Genomic DNA, 24,506 nt, shown 5'->3' on the forward strand with positions numbered 1-24,506 from the left:
AAAATTAAGTACCCTTTTTGACTAAAACAATTGTTGAACAATCATTTTGGAGGAAACATTTGTGTTCTTCACTTTAGTTCTACTTTTCAAGACTGTACTTTCTATTCATATGGCCAAAAATTTTTTGAAAAAAGGGCGATGGCACCTCAACTTGAAGCAATGAATGAAGACATTTAGTTCCCTCAAGATCAGGGTGGTGATCCTTGCCCTCATAATTCAATAGTCAGACTCTCAGGGCTGCTTTGCTGCTCTTGATCTGCAAGATACTTGGTGAACAAATATTTTATCTAATGCTACAACCGAAAAACTCCAGGAACTGCTATTTGGTTTCTAGAGGTAGTGATGAACTGTAAATAGTCTATCTAATGTTAATATTAACATAGATGAGACATGCACCCAAATAATGAAAATATATGCAGTTTATCTACCTGAGGTTGACCTCTAACTGGTGTGAGAGAGAAGGTGATGTTTTAATTTGAAACTGTTGATCATTGCCACAATTGTTTTTGTCCTGCATAATTGTTGCCACAATTGTTTTTCCATTATGCTAGTGCCTAGAGGCTAGGGCCCCTTTTTGCTAGTCACAGTAAAACGATATAACAGCTAGTACATGCCCAGAAGAGATCACAATCTAAGTGTAAGACTGCAGACAGCAGGTAAATTAAATAGACCAGAGAAGCACAAGGAAACAATGAAATGATATTGGTCAGAATGAAACAGTGGTCTCAGCAAACCAGCTGCCTATACATTTTTGAGATTTTTTTTTTAAGTTATCACATCAAGAAGAGTTTAAAGGAAGGATTTGGAGGAGAACCGTGAGGTGGCTACATGGATATTCATTGGGGCAGTCTCAGAGAATATGCAAAGGTGCTTGCTGAAAAATGGTGGTTAGACTATTGTAGCTTGTGGATTTTAGCTGTGTGAACAGAGAAAACACTTGGTCTTCAAGATATTATGCAGGACAAAGTGGTACGATTTATACAGTACCTGCATGTGAAGAGCTAGAAAGGGCTGGGTTGAGGGAAACTTAGGTTATAGGTCTGAGTGACAGGGTAGTTTGGTGATGTCCACAGTGACTGAGAAAGGAAGGATGGGGAAGGGCTTATGGAGAAAACATTAAGAACTTAAGAACTCTATTTTAGTCATGATTACTTTAAACTGACAGCAGGACATCCATTAGGAGGTGTCAGAAAGGCTGAGATTTTTAGTTGGGACAGGCAGAGATAGGTCCGGAGTGGAGAATTAGATTTACCAGTCAGTATAGACATGAAAGCTAAATTTGTGTTTGTGGATTAGATTGCCCAGAGATAATATGTAGAGGAAGAAGAGGAGACCAAGGATAGAGCCCTGTGAGATCCCCACAGAGTTGGAGGGGGTACTGAGCAGGACCTGCTCCAAATGACACACTAAAGTTTTAAGTGATGTATGTTGGCAAGAGAGGACTGTAACTAAAGCAGAGGGATGACAAGTTGTTAAAAAGAACAGTATAGTGGTTGACATCAGATGCAGCCAATAGGTCAAGAAAGATACAAATAGAGTACTTGTTCTGGGTTTTGGCTGGGAAGAAGTTGTTAAATACTTTGATAGCTAGAGCACAAGGATGGAAGATGGTTTGGAGGGAGTCTAGGATGGAATTGTCTTGGAGAAAATTCAGATAGCAGTTTTAGGCAGCACATTCAATGAAATTCAAGATGAAAAGGGAAGTGGGGTGGTCCATCCTAAAAAAATCCCATTCTTGATCCCACATAGAAGAGACTAAAGGTTGATCTGCACTACAAAGTTAAAACAACAGAGAGTCTGGTGGAACCTTAAACACTAACAGATTTATTTGGGCATAAGCTTTCGTGAGTTAAAAAAAACATGAAAGCTTATGCCCAAATAAATCTGTTAGTCTTTAAGGTGCCACCGGACTCCTTGTTGGTTTTGTGGATACAGACTAACATGGCTACCCCCTGATACTTGACTACAAAGTTAGGTTGTGATACAGCAGCTTAAGTCAACCTCATTATGGTAGCATACACACTATAGCCTTGCTCCCACTGATGTAAGTGCCATACTACACCGACATTATAACTTCACCTCCACAAGAGGCGTAGGGCTTATGTCGGTGTAGTTAATATGACGTGGTGTCTATATAGACACCGCGTCACATCACACTTATCCATTGTTGCTATCGTTCTTGTCAATTTCATGGCTCTGTGCTGGAGCCATGAAACTGACAAGAAAGCTGCACTGTCACTGGTACAGCCCTTGTTCCAGCTCAGGTGGTAGCTAGGGGATTTCTCATGACTGCAGCCTTTGTTCTTTTCCACTCCCTTATATAGCTTTGGCACATGGCAGGAATCTTTTGTCTTTATGGGTCCCCACCCCTCCTTCTGAATGGAAAAGCACCAGGTTTAAAATGGATTCCAGTACCAGATGACATGATCACATGTCTTGGGAGAACCCCAAGCCTTCATTCTTCCTGGCCTGACTCACAAGAAGGCTTGCAAGTAAACAGAGCCATTGACAACCAATTGTCCTAGTTTATCGGAGCCATCAAGATTCTAAACCACCATTAATGGCCCCCACTTTGCATAATTACAATAGGCCCTCAGTTATATTTCGTATTTCTAGTTTCAGATACAAGAATGATACATTAGTAGATTATAAACTTTGTAATGATATTTTACAAGGGACCTTTTGCATGAAGCATATTCCACTTACATTATATTCACACTCATTAGCATATTTTCATAGAATCATATGGAGTGCAGTGTCACACCTAGGCTCTCCGCCCCCCACGCTGCCCCTCTTAAGTTGGTAGAAGCACTCCTGGTGAGGACACACATCACCAACAGAAGGAGGGTAGTGTAGATGTCTGTCTATGTTGCTAATGTAGACATGCCCCAAATCATGCTTGAATTGTCATGGGAAGGAACCTGAGGAGAGGGAGAGGTTAAGGCTAAGGGAGGGATGAGTGTAGGGTAAGAGATTAGGAGACAAGTTGGAATGGGGTCAGTGGGATAGGTGGAGGAGTTAGACGAAGAGTGGATATGAGGGTCTTCTGCATCAGTGATGTGGGGAGGAGGAGAAAGTGCTAGAGGGAAAGGGAAGGAGAGTGGGAAGATCACACCAATCTTGTCATTTTTCTCTTAGAAAATTTTGCTGACTTTTTCAACAGAAAGAAGTAGGGAGAGGATTTAAGCAAGGGGTCACATAGCAAATAGGTGGTTGGAATTGTGGGAGCCAGTCAGGGTGGAGAAGAAGTAGAGTTGCTTGGCTGGGTAAATGATGGAATTGAAGAAGAGAAGAATTTGTTGTGGAGGAAGTCAGCATTGTCATGAGACTTCTGTCAAAAGAAATTACACAGTCTCACATTGATTTTTTGGTTTCTAGAATGTGTTTTTAGCATAGCATTCCAAGAAATCTCTTGTTTTCTTGGAGTTCAATCCTAAGAGGTCCTGAATACCCTTGATTCCTCTTGATATCTGTGGGAGTTGAGGGCGCTCAGCACTTTGCAGAATCAAGCCCTTTGAAGGTTTCACTTCTGTTGCTTTTTCGCTTAGTAAGGCCAACTGGTACAGTAAGACCTGATGAAGTTAAAAGAAGGTCTAAAGGTCAAACTTCAGATATTTACCAATGCCTGTTCCCCAATAAAACTTTTACTATGTCCTGAGGAAGATTAGGAAAGCTGTTTGATTAATAAAAATTATTCTGAAATTCAGATTTGCTACTGGGGGAATCTGGATTTATGATAGTGTTGCAAAATGCCTTGCTTAAGACTGCATGTAATACACATTAATTATGTATTAACATACAGTAGGTGTACAAAGGAAATCCTGGTACAAAAATTAGGATGTCTGAGAGAACTTGTATTTTTTTTTTTTATTCTTAATTCTTGTGCTTCAAATGTGAGCCCTTTGTATCTGACTTGTTTGCAGATGACTAACAAACTTGATTATTTTGCTTGGGGAAAATCATGTCTCTCCCAGAAGTGTACTAGCAGTGACCAACTGGAATGCAATTACTCTTCAAAAGCCTGTTTGACCAGTCATACTCAGTATCTAAGTGTCAGCGCTGGAAGCTAATAAACTTCCTGTGGCTCAGATCTTAGTTCATTGGTGGCTTTTACCCTCCCTGTGTGTTTTTTTTTTTTTTTAAATCCACTCTTTTTTGGGGATGGAGAGGAAGAAACTTCAATTTTTGTAAAATGAAACTTAAAATATATACTGGGAGATTAACTTCACCAGCATATTTATTTTTCAGATATAGACTTGTTGTCCAAAATGAAAAACTTGTAGTCCTATAGGGAAAACACACTAACACAACATTAGTCTCTCCAGTCTAGATAAACTTGACTAATTGAGGGTATGTCTACACTGCAATTAGACACCCGTAGCTGGCCCATGCTAGGTGACTCGGACTCTCAGACTAAGGGGCCGCTTAATTGTGGTGTAAATGTTTGGGCTATCTGGAGCCTCGGCTCTGGGACCCTCCTACCTTGTAGGGACTTAGCACTTGGGCTCCAACTCGAGCCCAAATGTCTACGCCCAGTTAAACGTCTCCTTAGCAGAGCCCCATGAGCCCAAGTCAGCTGGCCCAGGCAAGCCACAGGTTTTTAATTGCAATGTAGCCATACCCTGAGTTAGCATATGTGTCTGCCTTGAGATATCAATACAGGTTTGGCAGCTTATTTATTTGTTCAGCACTTGCACTATTTCAGAGCTTTGGATATACCCAATCTGAATGTGGCGGAGCTGTGGCTTGATGAGAACTGAGCTGGCTGGACAGGAGTGCATGGTTTTTAAAAAAATGACATTTCTGAATTCAGTTGTCCCATTTTCTGTAATTTTTTTATCCACAGGTTTTCAGCATTTTGACGTAAAAAAATTTGTGTTAGAAATTTGAATTGTCAGTATTAAGTGTGGGAAGGAAAAACTCAGTGTCATATTATTAGCTAAGTAATGGAAAGGTTCCATAACATCTCTAAATCACTTTTTTTTTTCTTATGTGCTTCCAGCTCTCTGTTAATTAGATGAACATTTCAACTGAGAATCCAACAGTAGTAACCTATAATATCTCAAGAATCTCCAAAACTACTTAAAAATTTTTTTGTAAGCTCCCTATAGAGTCCTGTGTAGTAAAATGTGTACTGTATTTTAATCAGTCATCCTTGTGCTCAGTGCAGGTTTCAGGAAGTTGGAAATATGGACATAATATTCCTGAATTGCAGTGACTTTTTCTGTTAAGCAGCCATGAAGCTGCTGGTGTTTGTGGAAGAGTGCTTGACTTTTTGTGATGTGCTTTAGGATTGTATTTACTACTTTCTGAACATCAGAAGTTTACGATGATTACATCTGAGAGAGTCTCATTTTTCAATCTGCTTTTTGTTTTTGGAGTAAATGGTGAAAAGTACTCACTGAAGGCTATATATTTTAAACTTATTTGCAAATTAGGACGCCATATATTTTGTGCTTTTTAAAAATAATTTGGACTAACCTACATATTTCACTCTTTCATACTGGCATATCTTGTATATTTCTGCGTGTGTTTCCTGTTAGATGCTCTGACAATTGATAGAATGTTTTCTCTAGAACTTTTCAAACCTATTCATAATGTAAGAAACTTTCAACAGGCCAAACGTGATGATGATGTTCCTGTTTTAGGTAGTGCTCACAGTGTATTATGTGCTTTCCAAACACAAAAAAATACACAGTCCTTATCACAAAAGCCTTACCTGCGCTAGGGAAATTTACGCAAAAGTTCAAGCTGCTTTTAAAGCCAGTTGGAGCCTGAGCAAAAAACAGATTCTAGCAGCTGAAGCTGTCTTTTATAACCTGTGTAGTTAAGGTCTCTGAAAATAGGGGGAGTGAAGGCTTCTGACAATAAGCGTAGCCAGACAGGATATACACATGGTTCTGGCTACTTGAGGTTTGTCCACATTGTGGCTCCCAACTGGTTTTAAAACTGATTTTGAATTGTAGGGAACATTTTTTCCAGTGTGGACAGAACAAAAATGTTTAAAAGCTGTTAGAGAAACAGACAAATGGGAAATGATAAAGGTGGTTAAGGTTGTAATTGTTCATTGCAATGTTTTACCTTAAGTAAATAGCGGTCCATTTTTTATTAGCAGTAGCAGTGGAGCTGGTCATGAAGCCTATGGTTGGACTGCCAAATGCTATCCATTATAAGATTCTATTATCGGATGCTTGTAACTTTGCCAGACTGTTTGGACGGAAATTTTCCATGCTATGTATCTGCCTCAGGCTGTGTGGTGTTTTTACAAAATAATAATAATTTTGGCTAAATCAGTTCCAGTGTTTCCAAGAACAAAGGGGAAAGGCATTGTTTTGCTTAAATACACCTCTACCCTGATATAACACAACCCAATATAACAGAAATTCAGATATAATGCAGTAAAGCAGCACTCCGGGAGGGCAGGACTGCTCACTGTGGCGGATCAAAGCAAATTCGATATAACGCGGTTTCACCTATAACGCGGTAAGATTTTTCGGCTCCCAAGGACAGCGTGTTATCGAGGCAGAGGTGTATATATTAAAATATAATCTCTCTCATTCTTAAAAACAGCTGATCAGGGCTTTTTATTGGGAAGTGTCTTGGCCAACCTTAAGGATACTGGCACTACCAGCTCTGCCTGAAATATCTCCAAGTATCTAGCTCCTCCTTAGTGTAATCTGCTAGCTTCTTAGTGGAGTCACAACACAAGTGAGTATTGCACGGGGAATTTAAATTTGGAGGGAGCAGTGGCCTACCAAATAAGCTAAAAATGGCATACTACACATTAGGGTTGGTATGAAAGATGTTTATGTGAGAATCGGATAAACAAGCAGGCAATAATGGCCTGATTTTTGGAGTAGAAGTGATGGGAGAAGGGCCAGTGTGAAAACGGATAAGGGCAGATAAGTAAGGGCTGTCTATGTTTTATGCAGGGCCTTGAACAAATGACAAGAAGCTTGAATTTGGTGTGTTAATGGTGGGGGTTCCAACGTAGGATTTAAGGATGAATGATGCTGTCATACCGATGTTTGAGACGGATGACCTTGGAGCACTTTTTTTTGGGTAGATTGGAGAGGGCAGTGTGGAAGGCAGAGACTGTTAAAATAATTATTTTGTTTGTTAGCTCAGATAGTTTTGAATTAGGTCATCAAAAGTGACTACTCATAGTTAAATGTAAGTGAATGCTTTCTATCTTTAAGAAGACATTAACCTTCTATTTTGTTTTGATGCCAAAAGAGAAGAGAGAAATACACTATTTGTTTTGGTTATGACAACCTGGTGTAGTTTAAATAAATTTTCCTAAATAGAATTCATGAATTAGGTTATAGTAATGTTAATACTTAAAATATTTTTCTCCTAGGTTTAAATCGTACTGGTTCGGGAACTTTGTTAGAAACTCACCAAAGTGACTCAGTAGTTTTACCTTTACAGGAACTCCTTGGCCAGAACTACCTGGTGTGATATGATCTGAACACTTGAAATCATGAGGCTTAGAGACCTGATTTTTGGGTAGCTGATCACATTCTTCCCCCACTTCCTATGCGCTTTTAAGAACACCGTGGAATAGTCCGATAATTAGAGAACCTTTTTTCTGCTGTAAATGCCATTACTAATATTCATGTAACTAGTATTGAATAACATTTGCTTTAATTACTGGTTTTGTATAACCTTTAATGTGTTCTCTGTGTGCCACCAGTAGCTTGCAAACATACTACCTTCTGATCTCATCAGGTCTCACAAGCTACAGTAAGCAATGTTGAGCACTGCAGGAAGTGGTGTTGGGGATTCAGTAGGGAGTTGTTTTCCCTTTGGGTCAGTTGTGAACCAAATGTCTGAGAACAATATAGTGATACTGTGATGCTGAAGGTGCCAGTGTGGGGGGTGGGAAGAGGAAGGGAAGGGAGGACAAAATTTAAAACTCAGATTCTGAGCCAGTGATTTAGAGATTTTATAGCCTTTCTTACAGGAAAAAGGGTATTAACCCCAATATTCTGGCCAAATTTCAACTTGGTTAATTTGCTTTTTGAAAAAAACTAAATATGATCTGTTGATTTAAATATGTCTCTTAAAAATGTATATATGGTAGTGTGCCCAAGAGTTACATGATAGACTCGAGTGGTTGTAACTTACATATACCTTTTTGATATTGATACCTGTGGCATGAATTATACAGTTACATAGCAGATGTCTTGGCCATTAACACTACATATGTTCTCCCTCTCTCTCTCAGGCTGTGTCTACAGTGTGAATGAGGGATGTGATTCCCCTGCTTGTGGACACACATTCATGCTAGCTCTCACTGAACTCGGGTGAGTGTAAGTAGCAGTGTCACTGCAGTAGCACAGCTAACGGCAGTGGAGGCAGGACTGAGCCGTGCAGAGTGCAAACCTGCCTGAAACTGGTGGACATGTACCCAACACAGCTCAGCAGTGCCTCTGCTGCTGCTACTGTGGCTGTACTGCTATTTATATTCCTATGTGTATGTGCACACAAGCATGGGAATCGCACCCTTAGCTTGTAGTGTAGACATAGTCTCTCTCTGGCATTGTCTATGTTATTGAATTGTTCTACAGGATGAAAAATACACCTTGCATTCCTTCTTTTAACTTGTTCACAATGCCTTAATATTGTTAGCCAATATTCGGGGTCATATGGATTGCTTCTGATGGGGAGAGAAGTTAGTGATGAAATAATAATCAAATTATTTGATGCAAGCCTGTTTATTTACAAAGAATGTACATAGTATTGTTTCCCTGAACACAGTAGAACCAAACAGCAGGAGATAGCTTGTTTGCTCACAGTTCTAAGCCTCTTCCCAGCCAGAGTGCTACTCAAAAGCTCTTAGCTTTTTCTCAGGGTCAACAAGTGTTTCTGGGGCTGTCTGCTGGTCTTCCTAGCTGCCTTTCTTGTGTGCTTCTTTGGCCTTTCTGTTTCTTCTTCTCTCATGCAATCAGATCAATCACCTGCATTTGTTATCAAACCCCTGAGAACCTCCTAGGACCGCATGGCCCAGCCATGCCTCATTTTTGCATGCTTTCTATTCCTTGGGCGGTGACTTGCCATTGTTTCAGCTACCATTAAACAAAGAGGCCTTTAATTGTTCCCTTATTTAGCCAGAATGGAAGGCAAATGGTCAAGCCCAGTAGCGTCGATGAGATGGTGTGATTGCCCAGTCCCCATCATAACGAAATTTTAGTACATATGCTTGGTGTGTCTATATAACTTAACTGTTGTGAGTTACTATGGAAATTCAGTTTCAAACCTAAGAGAAAACATACTAGGAATGCCTACAGCCTGGGATGGAGCAAGCTATCAGCTAAAAGGCCACTTGAAATGTGGCAGAGACAAGTAGCTGCAGGCTTACAAGCTATCAGAAAAGTATGCCTAGGAAGTTTTCTGTAACAGGTTGGTCCTATACTGGGTAGTTTCAGTAGTGACCAGGCATTTGTAAGGAGAGAAGTTTTTTAGGGAAGAAACAATGTTGCCGAGGCCAAGACATCTACTTAGTGTGTAGCTCCAGATTTTAGAGTTTGGAACTTGGTGTTTGAAAAGTTTCTGTAATAAAAAATGGTATGCAGCTTCAGCTGTTTGCTGTATGCAGTGTACTACCCCATCACTCTTGATTAACATTGGGGTCTACTCCTGTTTTCTGTTTCCTTCTCCACATCAGGCAGAGCAGGGGATTTGAACCCAGGTATCCTATATCTCAGGTAAGTCTCCTAATCACTGGGTTCTAGGATATTGTGGAGTGGGTCTCTCAATTGTTTCTGTTGAAGCTGTTCCACTTTGTATCAAATATTTAGTCAGTGGGTCAGAGAGAGTGAAAATGGCTAAAGTTCTCTGGTTAGGGCATGCACTCGGAAGACTCAGGTTCCAGTCCCTGCTCCAATGACTGAATATTTCATAGGAAGTGGAACAGCTTCAGCAGGAGAGATTGAGAAATCCACCCTAGAATACCCTATAGCCCAGTGGATAAGGAACTCAGCTGGAATCTGGGAGACATGGCTTCAAATTCCTGCCCCACATTCAGCAGAACAGGGATTTGAACCCAAGTCTCCCACGTTCTGGGTGAGTGCCCTGATTACTGGGCTATAGGGTAAAAAAGGGAAGTATCGTTATCACCTGCTGCTGCTGTGTACTCATCATAACAGGCCCACCAGCTCAAGCTCACAGGTGAGAGAGGCAGAAGAATGCATAGCTGGAGGATCCTCCTGGGGCTGAGGTATGAACTACGGGCCAGGCATCAGGATTGAGGCAGTTTTGTGCATCACCTCTGGCTCAAATTTAGGTATCTAGGGAATATACGTGGCTGCAGGGTTTTTGAGGATTTCAGTTTTGGATTTATGTTTCTAAAGCAGCAGTTAGGTGCCTAAATCCCTTTATGGCTCTAGTCCAGTCTAGTGGGCAAATTACAGCCCACAGGCCACATCCGGCCTGCGGGACACTCCTGCCCGGCCCCTGAGCTCCTGGCCCGGGAGGCTAGCCCTCAGTCCCTCCCCGGTGTTTCCCCTCTGCCCCGCAGGAGTCCCAGTGGGGCTATCGGGGTGAGAAGCAGGGGGGCTCAGATAGGGGGCAGGGCCGGGCCATGCCTGGCTGTTTAGGGAGGCACAGCCTCCCCAAACCAGCCCACCATACAATTTCAGAAACCCAATATGGACCTTATGCCAAAAAGTTTGCTTGCCCCTGCTTTAGTCCCTCATGACCTGACTTTAGGAAAGCAGATTTTTTGTTCTGCTTTTTAATTTGCCTTTTTCTTGTTGTATATTTGCATATGATGTAAATTGTCAGTCACTGTGAAATCCATTTGAGTCTTAAACTAATTAGTAAATTTTTAATCCCTTTGGAATCTTTGAACAGAATAATAGTATTGGCAATTACTACATGCTCCAGATTAAATGTAAAATTATATTTCTTTAGGATTTTTCTTCCAGATTCTAAATCCTTTTATTTATATAAGTGTAATGATTTAATCCTGCTTTGGCAGACATGAGTTCTTTAAAAGTAACTTATATTTAGACACTAATATTATTATGTTGTGCAGCCTGTATTTGTTGTCTTCCTGTCAATATTGCAGTTTTTCAGATGTCTGCCTAGAAGTTTTTCAGAAATTTTCATGCTCTACAGGTTGCTGCTTTAGATTTGTTATCTTGTGTCCGGTCATTTCAGACACATTTTGTTTAATTGGATTGCTTTTTATAATTGTGAGCAATTCAGATGTAATATACAAAATCAAAATTCCAAAACACAAAACAGAGTCTACCTGACAAATTTGTAATGGAATAATTGAGTTCATGGAAGAGCAAAAACACTTTGTAACACAAATACTAGCACAATATTATTATTTACCAGACAGCCATATTTTTAGATCCAGATTAACTAATGTAAACTGTAGGATGTTGCCTTTCATTTGATTCTTCTCCCTGCTCCCCAGACACTCACATACATTCTTTTTTTCTCCTTTGAAGGCAGTTGTTGAACCTTTATATAAGGAAGAAGGATGACGTCCTGCTAGAAACATTTAACCAGTGAAAATATCTACTCGTGAGACTTTAAGCTTTTGATCAAGCAAATTTTCAAAATCATATTAAATGTAGTTAAGAAGAGGGGAACAAGGATGTGCACTGAGTAGAAAATGTTCAATCTAGTCTAAGGAAAATAATTGTGATTCTTTCTATTTTTAGTTTGTGCTAGTTGCAGAGTACAAAAAGGGCAGTTAATCTTTTTGGGAGGGTTAGCAGTATTCCTGTCTGTCAGCAATTCCCTTTCTTTTGGAAATTTCCCTTAGTCCCAAGTCCCCAGAGGTGTCCAGGGGTTACTGCTGTCTTTGCTCTTGAACCTCACTTGTGGATGTAGCCAGCTTTTCTCAAAGAAGGGACAGGATATAGCATTCATAGTCACTGAGATAGTCGGACAGTTTGCCAAAGCTGTGTGAGGCTTTCTTGTATCTCAACACAGGACTTCTGCAACACGTCCATCCTAAGCATAAGGCTGGAGAGCGTCAAACACAGCAAACAACAGAAGTATGTTCATTGTTCAGTGAAGGAAAGTTCAAGTGTTATCAGTATTGCCAAACGCAAACATTAAAAAATCATGACTGTAAAAAAATAAATAAATCTGGAGTTCCTTTTAATTTACCTTCTGGTTCATGAGCCTTTAGGGTATGCTCACTTCACTTTTTCAAGCTTTTCTCTGCAACCATGAGTGCTAGATTTTCACAATATTATTATTTACCAGACAGTCGTATTTTTAGATCCAGATTAAGTAATGTAAACTGTAGGATGTTGCCTTTCATTTGGTTCTTCTCTCCACTCCCCAGAGACTTTCACATACATTCTCACGACCTCTCTCAATTTCAGTAGAGGGGGGAGAATCATCAGAGTTGTTACTGCTGTTGCACGCCTGCCACACTTACATGTTCTTAAAACTAAAAAATGGTGTAGCCCTTATGGATGTATACCCTTTCAGATGTGACATGATGTAGGTATTGTTCAGCTGTGTATGTGTGAATAGACTCCATTCATCTTCATGTTGTGTTACCCGACAGGTCCGGCTTTAGGCCGATTCGCCCGATTCCCCAGAATTGGGCCCTGCGCCTTAGGCGCCTTTTTTTAATTTTTTTTTTTTTTTAAATTCACTTGGCAGCGGTCCGCTCCGGGGTCTTCTGCGGCATTTCGGCGGCAGGGAATCCGCTCTGGGGGGTCTTTGGCATTTCGGCAGGGGGGGAGGGGTCCGCTCTGGGGGGTCTTTGGTGGCATTTTGGCAGCAGGGGGTCCTTCAGTGCCATGGAAGACCCAGAGTGGACCCCCCGCCACCAAAGTGTCGCTGAAGCCCCGGACCGCCACTGGGTATTCAAATCGGGCCCCGCAGTTAATAAAGCCGGCCCTGACCCCTGAAGCCTAATTATACTTCCCAGTCCAGTTTTTTCCCCAACACCAGAAACAAAGTTTCGCGCACACACCAAGTTATGTATCCATACTGGGTAATTAATTGCATATGCAAATTGCCAAATAAACAAAAGGGCAGAAATAGCAATAGGTCCTGCAAATGCCCTTTGTTGTTTCAGGCCAATGGAAACTCTAAAAGCTGTTACTATACAAGAGTCTACATATCTTTTTGCATACCTTGTTTTGAAACAAGTGCAGTTTTGTTGCGCATTGAAGATAATAAATGACTCTAGGTTTTTAGACCCAGCCAAACATTATAATAAAAATGTAATATAGTGTTGTCCACAAAATGAGCTTGATGTCTGTCTAGTACAGTGAATAATGTAATTGTGCCTAGTATTGGATTATAACATAAAAGGCTATGTTAATATCTTCTTAAATTGCCTTTCACCTTCTATTCCCTGTATAAAGCAGCGTGTCTGAAGTAGCTCTTCCCTAGTAAGCACAGTTTGAATAAAATTGTTGTGTTTTCTTAACAGTTGTTTCGAGAAGTACGAATAATGAAGATATTGAATCATCCCAGTATAGGTAGGAGTTGGATTTGTTTTTCTGGTGACTTTAATAATATACTCTTATCTATTTTGTTTGAATATATTTTAGATATTTGTTTTTATTTACCCATTACATCTTTAAGATGAATGAACACTCAGAGCCAAATCCCGCTCTTGTCCTGTTTACTTCAGTGGGACTATTTCCATGAGTAAGGCAAGCAGAAATTTGGCTCGTAGAGGATAACTTGCTCAATCAGAGGAAATGGCTAATGCTCAGCAAGGAGGCGGTATCTGATGGCCAATAGGGGATCTGGCTCGTACTCTTACTGTTGCTCAAATGGGTTAAGAAGCCTTAGAGCTAATGAGTTCTGCCACTCACTAAGGACCTAGGACCGAGAAACCTGCAAAGTGCTATCTTCAGAGAAACAAGTTACAAAGTATGTAAATTTCCCTTTCTGCTTTAGTTTCCCCCCACCTTCAGCGCCCTACTTTGTGATGACAATTCTTCTGGCTGAGGAGGGCTGGACAGTCTTGTTCCAGAGACAGTTAATGTTCCTGAATCGGCCAGAGGGCTTGTTGCATACAAGGTATACAAGTTATTACATACTAGGTACTCCCTCGTCTCCATTCTTAGAGCTGAGTGTGCTGCATTTCCAGCATTCTAAGCTCCTACTGGTCACCCTCCGTCCCACCTGTGACAGTGGTAGTTTTATTAGTGTTATATTCTGATTGGGAAATCCTTTCAGAGTGTAACCGTTAGAATCTCTCTCAGTTTGGCACCTAAACTTTGGGTCTTTTTAAGTTGATCAAAACTCCACAGTTTCTTTAACCTGGAGCGTTTGTAATAGAGAAGTAATTTGCTTGGGATTTTTGTATGTTTTTTGGTAAGAATTCCTGTGTGGAACTGAACACTAATTTCAGCATGGATTTCATTTTTGTATAGTGTTTGTGAGATACTCTGAAGAAAGTTGTAGAACATTTTATATAGCCATGATGTTCTTACGCCTTACTTCTCCTTTTTTCAAAACTGTTTAAATCTTCTGGCTTGGTGGTATCACTGGTTAATAAATTATATTAATTTAAAGAATAAGTGTTTGGGCTGTGTTTTTAAAATTTTGATGAATTTTTGCTGCTTGATGCAATCTTTCATTCCTTTTTCTTTCAGTTAAATTATTTGAAGTTATTGAAACAGAAAAAACACTGTATTTGGTAATGGAATATGCCAGTGGGGGTAAGTATTTGTTGAACTCCAGTTTTGTAGGTAAACTGAAAAGTGGAAAGTAAATCTTCATGCAGAGATGCGCAACTGAAACCAATTTTGACATCTGGGGTTGTGTTATGTCTTGTGCATTGCATATTGGCTGTCTGCTTCATGGAGTCTCTAACCAAAACTTTAAGGTACAGTTCTGCTGTCAATTAACAGTGTTATGCACATTAGATTACTTTACTTTACAAATGTTTGTATAGTTGTTTTTGATGATATACTAGGAGATAATCTGACTTTCATTCTACCAGAGGCTCAGGCCTTGTGTGTCTCCCATCCTTATACTTACATCAGCAATAGAGAGAGCACCTGCCTCTCATCTTGACCTTGTGTCAGAGCAGTGCAACAGAGGCAAGAAGGTCTGGGAGTTGGGGATAAGAACATGGGACAGATGGCCAGGCAGATTGAAAAGAAAGCCAGGTGAAATGTGGGAACACAATTGGTACCCATTTAGATGGGGAAATGGCTGTTTGGAAGGGAGTGGAGCTTCCACCAACTGGAGATGGCTGGAAGACCATGGGAGGGAGAGAGACCACTAGCAATGAGAATCTGAGAGCCATTTGGTGAAGAGCTTTTTGGCCTTAAACTTCTCACAAAATAAAACTGATGTGAAGACGTGCAGTGCAAATCTGATGTCTAAGAAGGTGCCACCCCTTACACCTAGAACCTTATCCCTTTTACATAGTTATTCTTTATTACCCTAACAGCACTTTAAATTGGTCTTTCATTTAATGCCCATTTTAATATAAGAATTTTAAAAAACTGAAGTCTTACTAGGAAGGAATCTGTTCTTGTAGGTCTGCAGTAACTGTTGTCTGAACAGTGAACACACATACAAGCAGTAAGTGAATGGCTTGCCAATTACAGAACCAGTTTCTCCTCTCTTGGTTTTCACACTTCAACTGCTAGAACAGGGCCTCATCCTCCCTGATTGAACTGACCTCGTTATCTCTAGCTTGCTTGCTAGCATATATATACCTGCCCCTGGAAATTTCCATTACATGCATCTGAGGAAGTGGGTATTCACCCACGAAAGCTCATGCTCCAAAACGTCTGTTAGTCTATAAGGTGCCACAGGATTCTTTGCTGCTTAAGCAGTAAAAAAGAATCTTTTCTGACTGCTTCCCCCTCCAGAGTGTGGGCATATTTGAAATGGTTTTAATAAACAGACTAGTCAGTTTTCTGAAGTCTGCAGACAGTGTTTTTCCTTGATAAGCCCAGTCAGTAACTTGCGTGGGTGGATTTTTACACATATATACGTTGAGGTTTTTTTGTACATAGAGGATCAGATCCTCTATTGAAGTTGATGGAGCTACAACTGTTGACACTAGCTGAGCATCTGGCCCAAATTCATGGTATATGGGTATTTTTTCTTCTTGATAGTCTGATATAAATAGTAAAACCTGAACAAGATAACTTATGCTTCATCTTTTTCTGGTTCAGGAGAAGTGTTTGACTACTTAGTTGCACATGGAAGAATGAAAGAAAAGGAGGCACGTGCAAAATTTAGGCAGGTATGAAATTTGTTTGTTTACTGTATTTTTAATGAACTTGAACTAAAAAATATTTGACTTTTTAAAAAAACAAAAAAGTAAAAGTTCATAGTTGTAGTGATATGTATTAAAGCTAGAATGGAAAAATCCCTCGAGGAAAATACCTAGATCCTGAGCATAATTTAAAAATAGAAACAGACTGTTTAAGCTCTTGTTAATAGATAGATATTCTTGAGAAACCAAATTTCTTTCACTATGACTTACTTCAGATTTTATTAACTCGTTGAGTCTCCTGAAATAAACAGATGTTCTTCAGTGAGGTTGTTATATGGTTATATAAACATTTAGTTTACTCATTTATAATATATCATGTATTTTATTAGGGGTACACTTTAAAATACTCTAACATCCTCACTTCTTTCCTGAGTACTAATCTTCATGTATTGTTACTGTCCAGAGGATTAGGGGAAGGTTTTACTTGTGCACGTTTGTTTATTTAGATATAATAAGCTAGGTGTTTCATTTTTTCAAAATTAAGATGCAAAATAACCATATAAAGAAACAAACTTAATACCAAATTAACTTACTTGTTGAAGTCTCCTCATACCAATCTCTTCATTTCATTATAGTTTCTGTAATAGAGAAAATTAAACGTAGTTATGTTTTAGCCTTATTTTTTGTCATATGTTCACAACTTCCTCTAAAATTCTCCATTTGGGCTGAAACTATATGTTTTCTCTCTTCCTAGAAGTAATAATTTTGGGAAACTGAGCAAAGTCCATTCAGTCATTTGAGTAACAGGAGAGTGCATGAGGAGAGAGTCTGAAAGGGAGAATGTCTATATTTATTAAAATTTAAAAAATCTTCATTACATCCATCTGTGATATACAGTCATTCAAACGGCATTTGCTAGTACTGTATTGAATAAAGTAATTCGACTAGAATGATGCCGCATTCAATGGGCTAAATTAATTTAAAGTGATTCCCTTCATATGTTGATAATTTTTGTTATTTTGAGGACTGTGTTCTGTAATGAAATCTTTTGCCCTGAAGTTTTGGATGCTTAACCCTAGAAGGATAAATAACATACAAATACCTTTTACCATTTATGGAGTGTCTCCTCTGGGTTAAAAGATTAATATAAACAAATTAGTAATTTATAATGTACTAGCTGATAACATAGGATATAAAAGTTATGGCATATCGTTCACTAAAATAAGAACATAGTGGAAAAGTTTTTAAATGGATATTTCTTCGAGTGGTTGTCTTTAAGTATTCCATTTTAGGGTGTTTGTGCCCCCCCAACACAGGAGATTTGGACCTTTTTGGACTAGCAGTACTTGTTGGCTTGTGCTTGCAGCTCAGAGCACTTGTGCCAACCCCTGCCTGAGGTTCAGTGTGGGCCAGCCACCTCTCAGTAACTTCTAACTGTGGCGTAGGCTGAGATGAAATGACTAGCGCTATCCATTTTGTTTGTGTGTTTATGTTTTGCATAGGATTAGTTAGTAAATATTTATGTATAATTTAGGAATTATATTTAGTATAGGTTTCATTTGGGTAGCTCTGTTCTTAATTTCTTGACTGCCTAATACTGGGTTCTCAGTCTTTGTTGCTAAGCCAAAATCACCTGGTTTCAAATATTTCCCTTTATGTGGTATTGCCATCCTACTACCAAATGTTTATTTTGCTTAGAAGAAGGGCATATATTTAGCAAATGTTCAATTTGCTGTTCATTTTCAAAGTGAATACAAAAGTTCAGACAGGCCAGACTGAAAATGTACTTTCCCCATAAATGCTTGAGGCCAGCCTCAGATCTGGGCTCCCAGAATCCTTCTCTTTGTGAGCAGACCTCCTTCTCTACTAAAAAGAGTGCTGGGTGTTTCTGTGTATTAAAGTTCTGTAGCTCCAAAAACCTTAAAAGGGCTAGAAGACTCCATCGTTATAACTCTTTTTATAACCTTGAAGAGGGGCACGAAGGTGCTGGAGCACAGGCTCAGGCTGATAAGCACTGCTAATCAAAAAAAGTCCCAATCTCTGGCACTGGGGATGCACAAACACCCAAGAGAATATCAATTGCTGTAAGGATTTTTACACTCCCTGTATGTAAAAATACTTCATTCTCCACTAATGCACACTAGGAGGCAAAATTAAGTATAAGCTATGAAAAACCCTAATTATATAGGGATTCAAATTAATTCTTATTGAAAATGTTGTTGTTTCAGATTGTATCTGCTGTGCAATACTGTCATCAAAAGTACATTGTTCATCGTGATCTCAAGGTAGGGTGCTCCCCTTTTTTTTTTTTTTTAACATAACTAACTAACAGTATTAGAGCAGGTTCACCTACCTCTCTTTCCAAGCTACTGCCATTGCTGTAGTATGAGTGCTTCAAACACATTAATGAATTTAGCTTCAGAACACCCCCTCGGAGGTGGGAAGTACTATGTATTCATTCCATACTAGAGGAATCGGGGCACACAGAAATTAAGTGGCTTGCCCAACATCACAAGGAAGTCTCTGACAGAGACACAAAGAACCTAGGTCTCCAGAGTCCCTGTTTAGTCCCTTAACCACAAGACCAAAAATTATAGCCAATGATTAAGGATAGGAGTCTGTCATGGAGGACTTTCCGGGACCTCTGTAACTAGCAGCCTCGGGACTGCCAAAGCAGCAGCTAGCCAGGGTTATGTCAGCCCCAGCTGCTGAAGCAGTGGCGGGGCAGGAGCGGCTGCAAGCCCCAGCAGCGCTCTGCTTGTCCTCCCCTTCCTTAGGCATTTTTAGCAAAAGTCAGGGATTTTTACTCAAAATACCTGTGACAGAATCGTAACCTTACTAATGATATACAAATATCTGCAAATTGAAAATGAGAGTGCTCATTTTAATGCATATGTATTGTACTCATAAATGCTGCCAGCTATCATGGTTTCAAGATTAAGACAATTTATAGTAAAATTATTAAACTGATCACGTCTTTTAAAAATCTGTAAGCAATGTGGGTTTTCTCATCTGTTCTTCTCCACTCTTAAGTATTTGGTGATTCAGAGTTGGAGCCCTGCAGCGTCTGACTGCTTTCACTCACTGTGCAGCCTTTATTGCCCTTTGTAAATAGTTATTATCAGCGAGGATAGTTAGGTTGGTGATTAGGGGAGTGTTTCCTCTTTTTGTCCTCCCTCTTTATTTTCTACCCAGCACAGCATCAGCCTGCTATGATGAAGCAGAAATTGCTAGTGTTTCAGAATTGTCCCTCCAACGAGGCAGTAATGCTTCTTAACTTTGGACACACCAAATGTATTTCGTGTTTGAGGAAGGACATGTTATTGACAGGTGATCAATTTGTAAATCATTCTCAATGAGGATGCAGAAAGCTACTGATGCATATCTAAAAATATTCTTAATGGAAAAATGCATGTATCTCTCCTAAGACCTCCTGGAGCAGAAAATCCTGATCAGTTGTCATCCGAAAGTGCTGCTGTCACCTCCTCATTAGCCTGCTCCTTTGATGTGAACAGTCCTCCTTCTCAACTGGTAACACCTCTAATGATATAGGGGCAGAGGAGCATTCTGATGTTAAAGGGAGGAGATCTAGTTCTCCTATACTGGAAACTAGCTCTAAGAAGCATAAATCTTCTGCATTTGTCTGCAAAGTCCCTTTGTGACCCATTTGGACTCTGGTCACTGAGCCCCAGTATTGGTCTCCTCAGACTGAAAAACTTCACCAGAAACTACTTGTGCAGCATTGAAGCACACAGTATTGGCATCTTTGGTATCAACCGCCTTGGTACCAGTAAAAGCAGCAAAGAATCCTGTGGCACCTTATAGACTAACAGACGTTTTGGAGCATGAGCTTTCGTGGGTGAATACCCACTTCCTCAGATGCATGTAGTGGAAATTTCCAGGGACAGGTATATATAGGCTAGCAAGCAAGCTAGAGATAACGAGGTCAGTTCAATCAGGGAGGATGAGGCCCTGTTCTAGCAGTTGAGGTGTGAAAACCAAGAGAGGAGAAACTGGTTCTGTAGTTGGCAAGCCATTCACAGTCTTTGTTCAATCCTGAGCTGATGGTGTCAAATTTGCAGATGAACTGAAGCTCAGCAGTTTCTCTTTGAAGTCTGGTCCTGAAGTTTTTTTGCTGCAGGATGGCCACCTTAAGGTCTGCTATAGTGTGGCCAGGGAGGTTGAAGTGCTCTCCTACAGGTTTTTGTATAATGCCATTCCTACCTTCATGCCTCCAGCTTCCATCCCGGACACATCACACGATCCATTGTCTACAGCCAAGCACTGAGGTACAACCGCATCTGCTCTAACCCCTCAGACAGAGACCAATACCTACAAAATCTCCACCAAGCATTCTCAAAACTACAGTACCCTCACGAGGAAATAAGGAAACAGATCAACAGAGCCAGACGTGTACCAGAAGCCTCCTACTGCAAGACAAACCCAAGAAAGAAACCAACAGGACTCCACTGGCCATCACATACAGCCCCCAGCTAAAACCCCTCCAACGCATCATCAAGGATCTACAACCCATCCTGGACAATGATCCCACACTTTCACAGGCCTTGGGTGGCAGGCCAGTCCTTGCCCACAGACAACCTGCAAACCTGAAACATATTCTCACCAGTAAATGCACACCGCACCATAATAACTCTAGCTCAGGAATCAATCCATGCAACAAACCTCGATGCCAACTCTGCCCATGTATCTACACCAGCGACACCATCACAGGACCTAACCAGATCAGCCACACCATCACCGGTTCATTCACCTGCACATCCACCAATGTAATATACGCCATCATATGCCAGCAATGCCCCTCTGCTATGTACATCGGCCAAAATGGACAGTCTCTATGGAAAAGGATAAATGGACACAAATCAGACATTAGGAATGGCAATATACAAAAACCTGTAGGAGAGCACTTCAACCTCCCTGGCCACACTATAGCAGACCTTAAGGTGGCCATCCTGCAGCAAAAAAACTTCAGGACCAGACTTCAAAGAGAAACTGCTGAGCTTCAGTTCATCTGCAAATTTGACACCATCAGCTCAGGATTGAACAAAGACTGTGAATGGCTTGCCAACTACAGAACCAGTTTCTCCTCTCTTGGTTTTCACACCTCAACTGCTAGAACAGGGCCTCATCCTCCCTGATTGAACTGACCTCGTTATCTCTAGCTTGCTTGCTAGCATATATATACCTGCCCCTGGATATTTCCACCACATGCATCTGAAGAAGTGGGTATTCACCCACAAAAGCTCATGCTCCAAAACGTCTGTTTAGTCTATAAGGTGCCACAGGATTCTTTGCTGCTTTTACAGATCCAGACTAACACGGCTACCCCTCTGATACTTGATACCAGTGTCATCGATTCACCTATTCTTGGTACCTGAGTTCTCAGTATCAAGGAATTATATGGTACTGGGAGATCTGTCTCATCCATACCAACTCACCACTGTTAGCTAATACTAAGGTTTGCCTCCTCTGGTACCAAGTACTTCACAGACTGGTACTGACTAGAACAGGTGATTAGAGTGTGCCTACTAGGAATCTTGCTTCATCTCCACTACTTTAGGAGCAGCAACCCTCAGCTTCTGATGATAGCAAAGAGCCTTCTCATTCCTTAGGGTCATGATCAATGACTTACATCTTTGAAAGGAAATCCACCATGGCTCCCCAGTACTTATGCTTACCAGCACCTTTGGTAGTACTGGACAGATGGGGTTTTCAGTCTCAAGGGAAGCAGCATTTGCATCCTGGGCAGGTCTAAAGCTCCATCTTTGCTGTTACAGAGAGTAGCACACAAAACTATTCAAGAACCTTCATTACTGGTGAGCATCTGGATCATGGCTCTGATGTAGAGCTTCAGACTGTAGATCTTAATGTACAATCTCCTGATGAGGTGGTTCTGTCATCATCATCCTCAAACTTGATGACTACAAATCCTTCCAAGAACTGCTCTGAATAGAGACAAACATGCTGGAGGTACTGGTAGAAGTGGTCCAGGTCTCATAAGCTCCTGGGCATCCTGCACACCCTTATGCCAACTTGTCTAACGAATGCCTTTAATTGAAGGCCTTTTGGATCCTGCTAACCTGCTCTGCTAAACACTAGCCTTGAGAGTTCTTGCATGAAAAAGTGCAGAGCACTGGTACCAGGTCCTGTCTTCTGGATTTGAGCTGCGTTACTCAAATTCTACTCTAGGATCCCTTGTGGTATCTGCAGTCTACAAAAGATGAACACAAGGGCCCTTTGAAAATTATCCCCTGGGACACGAGCCCAGAAAATTAGTATTTTTGGATGCAAAAGCTACTCATCGGCATGCTTGCAGATGAGAATCCCCATCTATCAATTGCTGTTGGCAAAATAACTTTCTGAATTATGAAAACATTGCAGCATTCACTGGCAAGATCCTGCAGGACTGCAGAGAGGAATGTAAATAGCTGATTACTGAAGGAGAGCATGTTACATGCACTTCCTTCCAAGCAAAGCTTGATGCTTTGGATGTGGGAGCTAAGTCTATGGCAACCTCAGCTGACATGGACTGTCATCCTAGCTACAAGTGTCTGGCATTCCTAAGGAGGTACAGGTTACCAGAGAAGACTGGCCTTTTGAAGGATGTGAGTTGAATACAAAGACTGATGAGGCCTTAATCTTAGAAAATATTCTCATGCAATGCTAAGATCTTTGAGAATTTATGCTTGCAACATAACTTTAGTGGTGCTCCACCCTTAGGCCTACAGAATGTGCTTTCCCATTGCCTTAGGAGAGAACCTGCAAGCAGTCTTGAATAGTCTGTGAAGGACTTCACATTCAAGAACTATTTGTCAATTGGAATCAACAGTCTACAGATCTGTTAGCGATGTTGCACAAGAAATGTCAACACTTCTGCTTGAGAGGAGGTCTTGATCCAGGGTCTCTACGCGTCTGATCTCTCTCTAACATCCCTCCTTGTCTTATGATACTTTTTGATACATTTCCTTTCTGATTATTGATCAACAAACTACCGTTTTTGGTCTAGCAGAAGAACAGCAAATATCAGTGTATTTCTGTATTGTGGTTTCCTGAAGCATTTCCAGAAACTTTTCTTTGCTTTTAACTGCTATGCAAAGTATATTATTGCTTAGCATAGTGGAACTAAGCAGAGTAAAGCAAGTAGCAATATATTGGCTTTTTATTAGGAGTACCTGATTCTGCTGAAACAATAAAAGTCAGAGGAATGAAAAACAGACTATAGCAGTCCTTTGTTACAAAACAGGTCCCTCAGGGTGCATCCAGCTACAGTATGAGTAAATCAGCCATGCTTTTCAGATGGTAACTCTGTGTTTGAGAGAGCTAAATCATCCTCTCTCTTGGATGTAATATTGCACTACAATTTATGATGAATTTGTAGTTTAAATGTGTTTGGGTTTTTTTTTCCTGAAACTTGACTCCTATTGCAAATGGTACTGTACTTCCATGACATGGGAATTGAAACTTTACAAGCCAGAGAAAAAAAACATCCTGAGACATGCCCTCCTCTCTAGTTATTCCTGTATTTACCAAGAGCTGTTGAAGGGGAAGAAAGAGAAGCCTTGAACTAGGTAATAAATGTGCTACACATTATCTCCACATGTGTGAACATGGATAGTCACGATGGCAGTATGCTGCAGTATAGGACCACAATGTTTGTCATTGGTTATAGGGTTGTCTCTTGCTTGTACGAAAAACAAAACAAACAACTAAAAGAATTGGCAGTAAAGGATTAGCCAATAGAGAGAGGAGTGAGTTATAACTTGAGGCTATTTCCTTTTTAACATATAATGATCATAGCCTGAGGTGAACAAACAAAGGCTGAACTATTTATAACCGAGGATATGTTGGTTAAAGTTAACAGGAAGCATCAGGTTATAATGAAATTGTTTGACGAGTCCAGGTTTAAGGCTACAAAAATGGTCTATTAAATTGTTTAAAGATAAGTCTTTAAAAAGTTAACATAAGCAAGATTTTTTTCTCTCGTGTATTTCTTTCCCCCACTCTCACTTTTCATCATCTTTCTTCAATTCATCTAATTACTTCCTACAGGTTAGCAAAGGTTCATCTCTCCAGAATAACTCAGTATTATTTTTAAATGGTTTCAAAACAAATTAGAAGGGAGAGTCAGAGATTCTCCCAGTGTGAATAATGTAAAGGCAAATAGACACCGATTGTGTGCCAAGAGCCTTGCTGGACTGTAGTTGGAAGGAATGATGAGGAAGGCCAATCTTGGTTCACTTTGATTTTAAAAGAACTCAATGGGGTTCAGGGCAAGTGATACTGAGGTCCTGCAGAATGAGTC

General features: G+C 40.4%; 1 protein-coding gene across 6 annotated transcripts in view; it reads left to right on the forward strand.

Annotated features, from left to right (window-relative positions):
- MARK1 (microtubule affinity regulating kinase 1) overlaps window positions 1–24,506 on the forward strand; it is a 107,783-nt gene that overhangs the window by 46,754 nt on the left and 36,523 nt on the right. For 5 of the 6 annotated variants that reach the window (XM_050948511.1, XM_050948514.1, XM_050948509.1 and 2 more), the window contains exons 4-7: window positions 13,424–13,472; window positions 14,601–14,666; window positions 16,143–16,213; window positions 18,415–18,471. In XM_050948511.1, the coding sequence (XP_050804468.1) occupies window positions 13,424–13,472; window positions 14,601–14,666; window positions 16,143–16,213; window positions 18,415–18,471 (243 nt within the window). Of the gene's footprint in view, window positions 1–13,423; window positions 13,473–13,907; window positions 14,023–14,600; window positions 14,667–16,142; window positions 16,214–18,414; window positions 18,472–24,506 lie in introns of those variants that run through there. The other variant, XM_050948513.1, reaches the window with a different exon arrangement.

The sequence above is a fragment of the Gopherus flavomarginatus genome, chromosome 4 (assembly GCF_025201925.1).
Source record: "Gopherus flavomarginatus isolate rGopFla2 chromosome 4, rGopFla2.mat.asm, whole genome shotgun sequence".
Classification (NCBI taxonomy): Eukaryota; Metazoa; Chordata; order Testudines; family Testudinidae; genus Gopherus; species Gopherus flavomarginatus.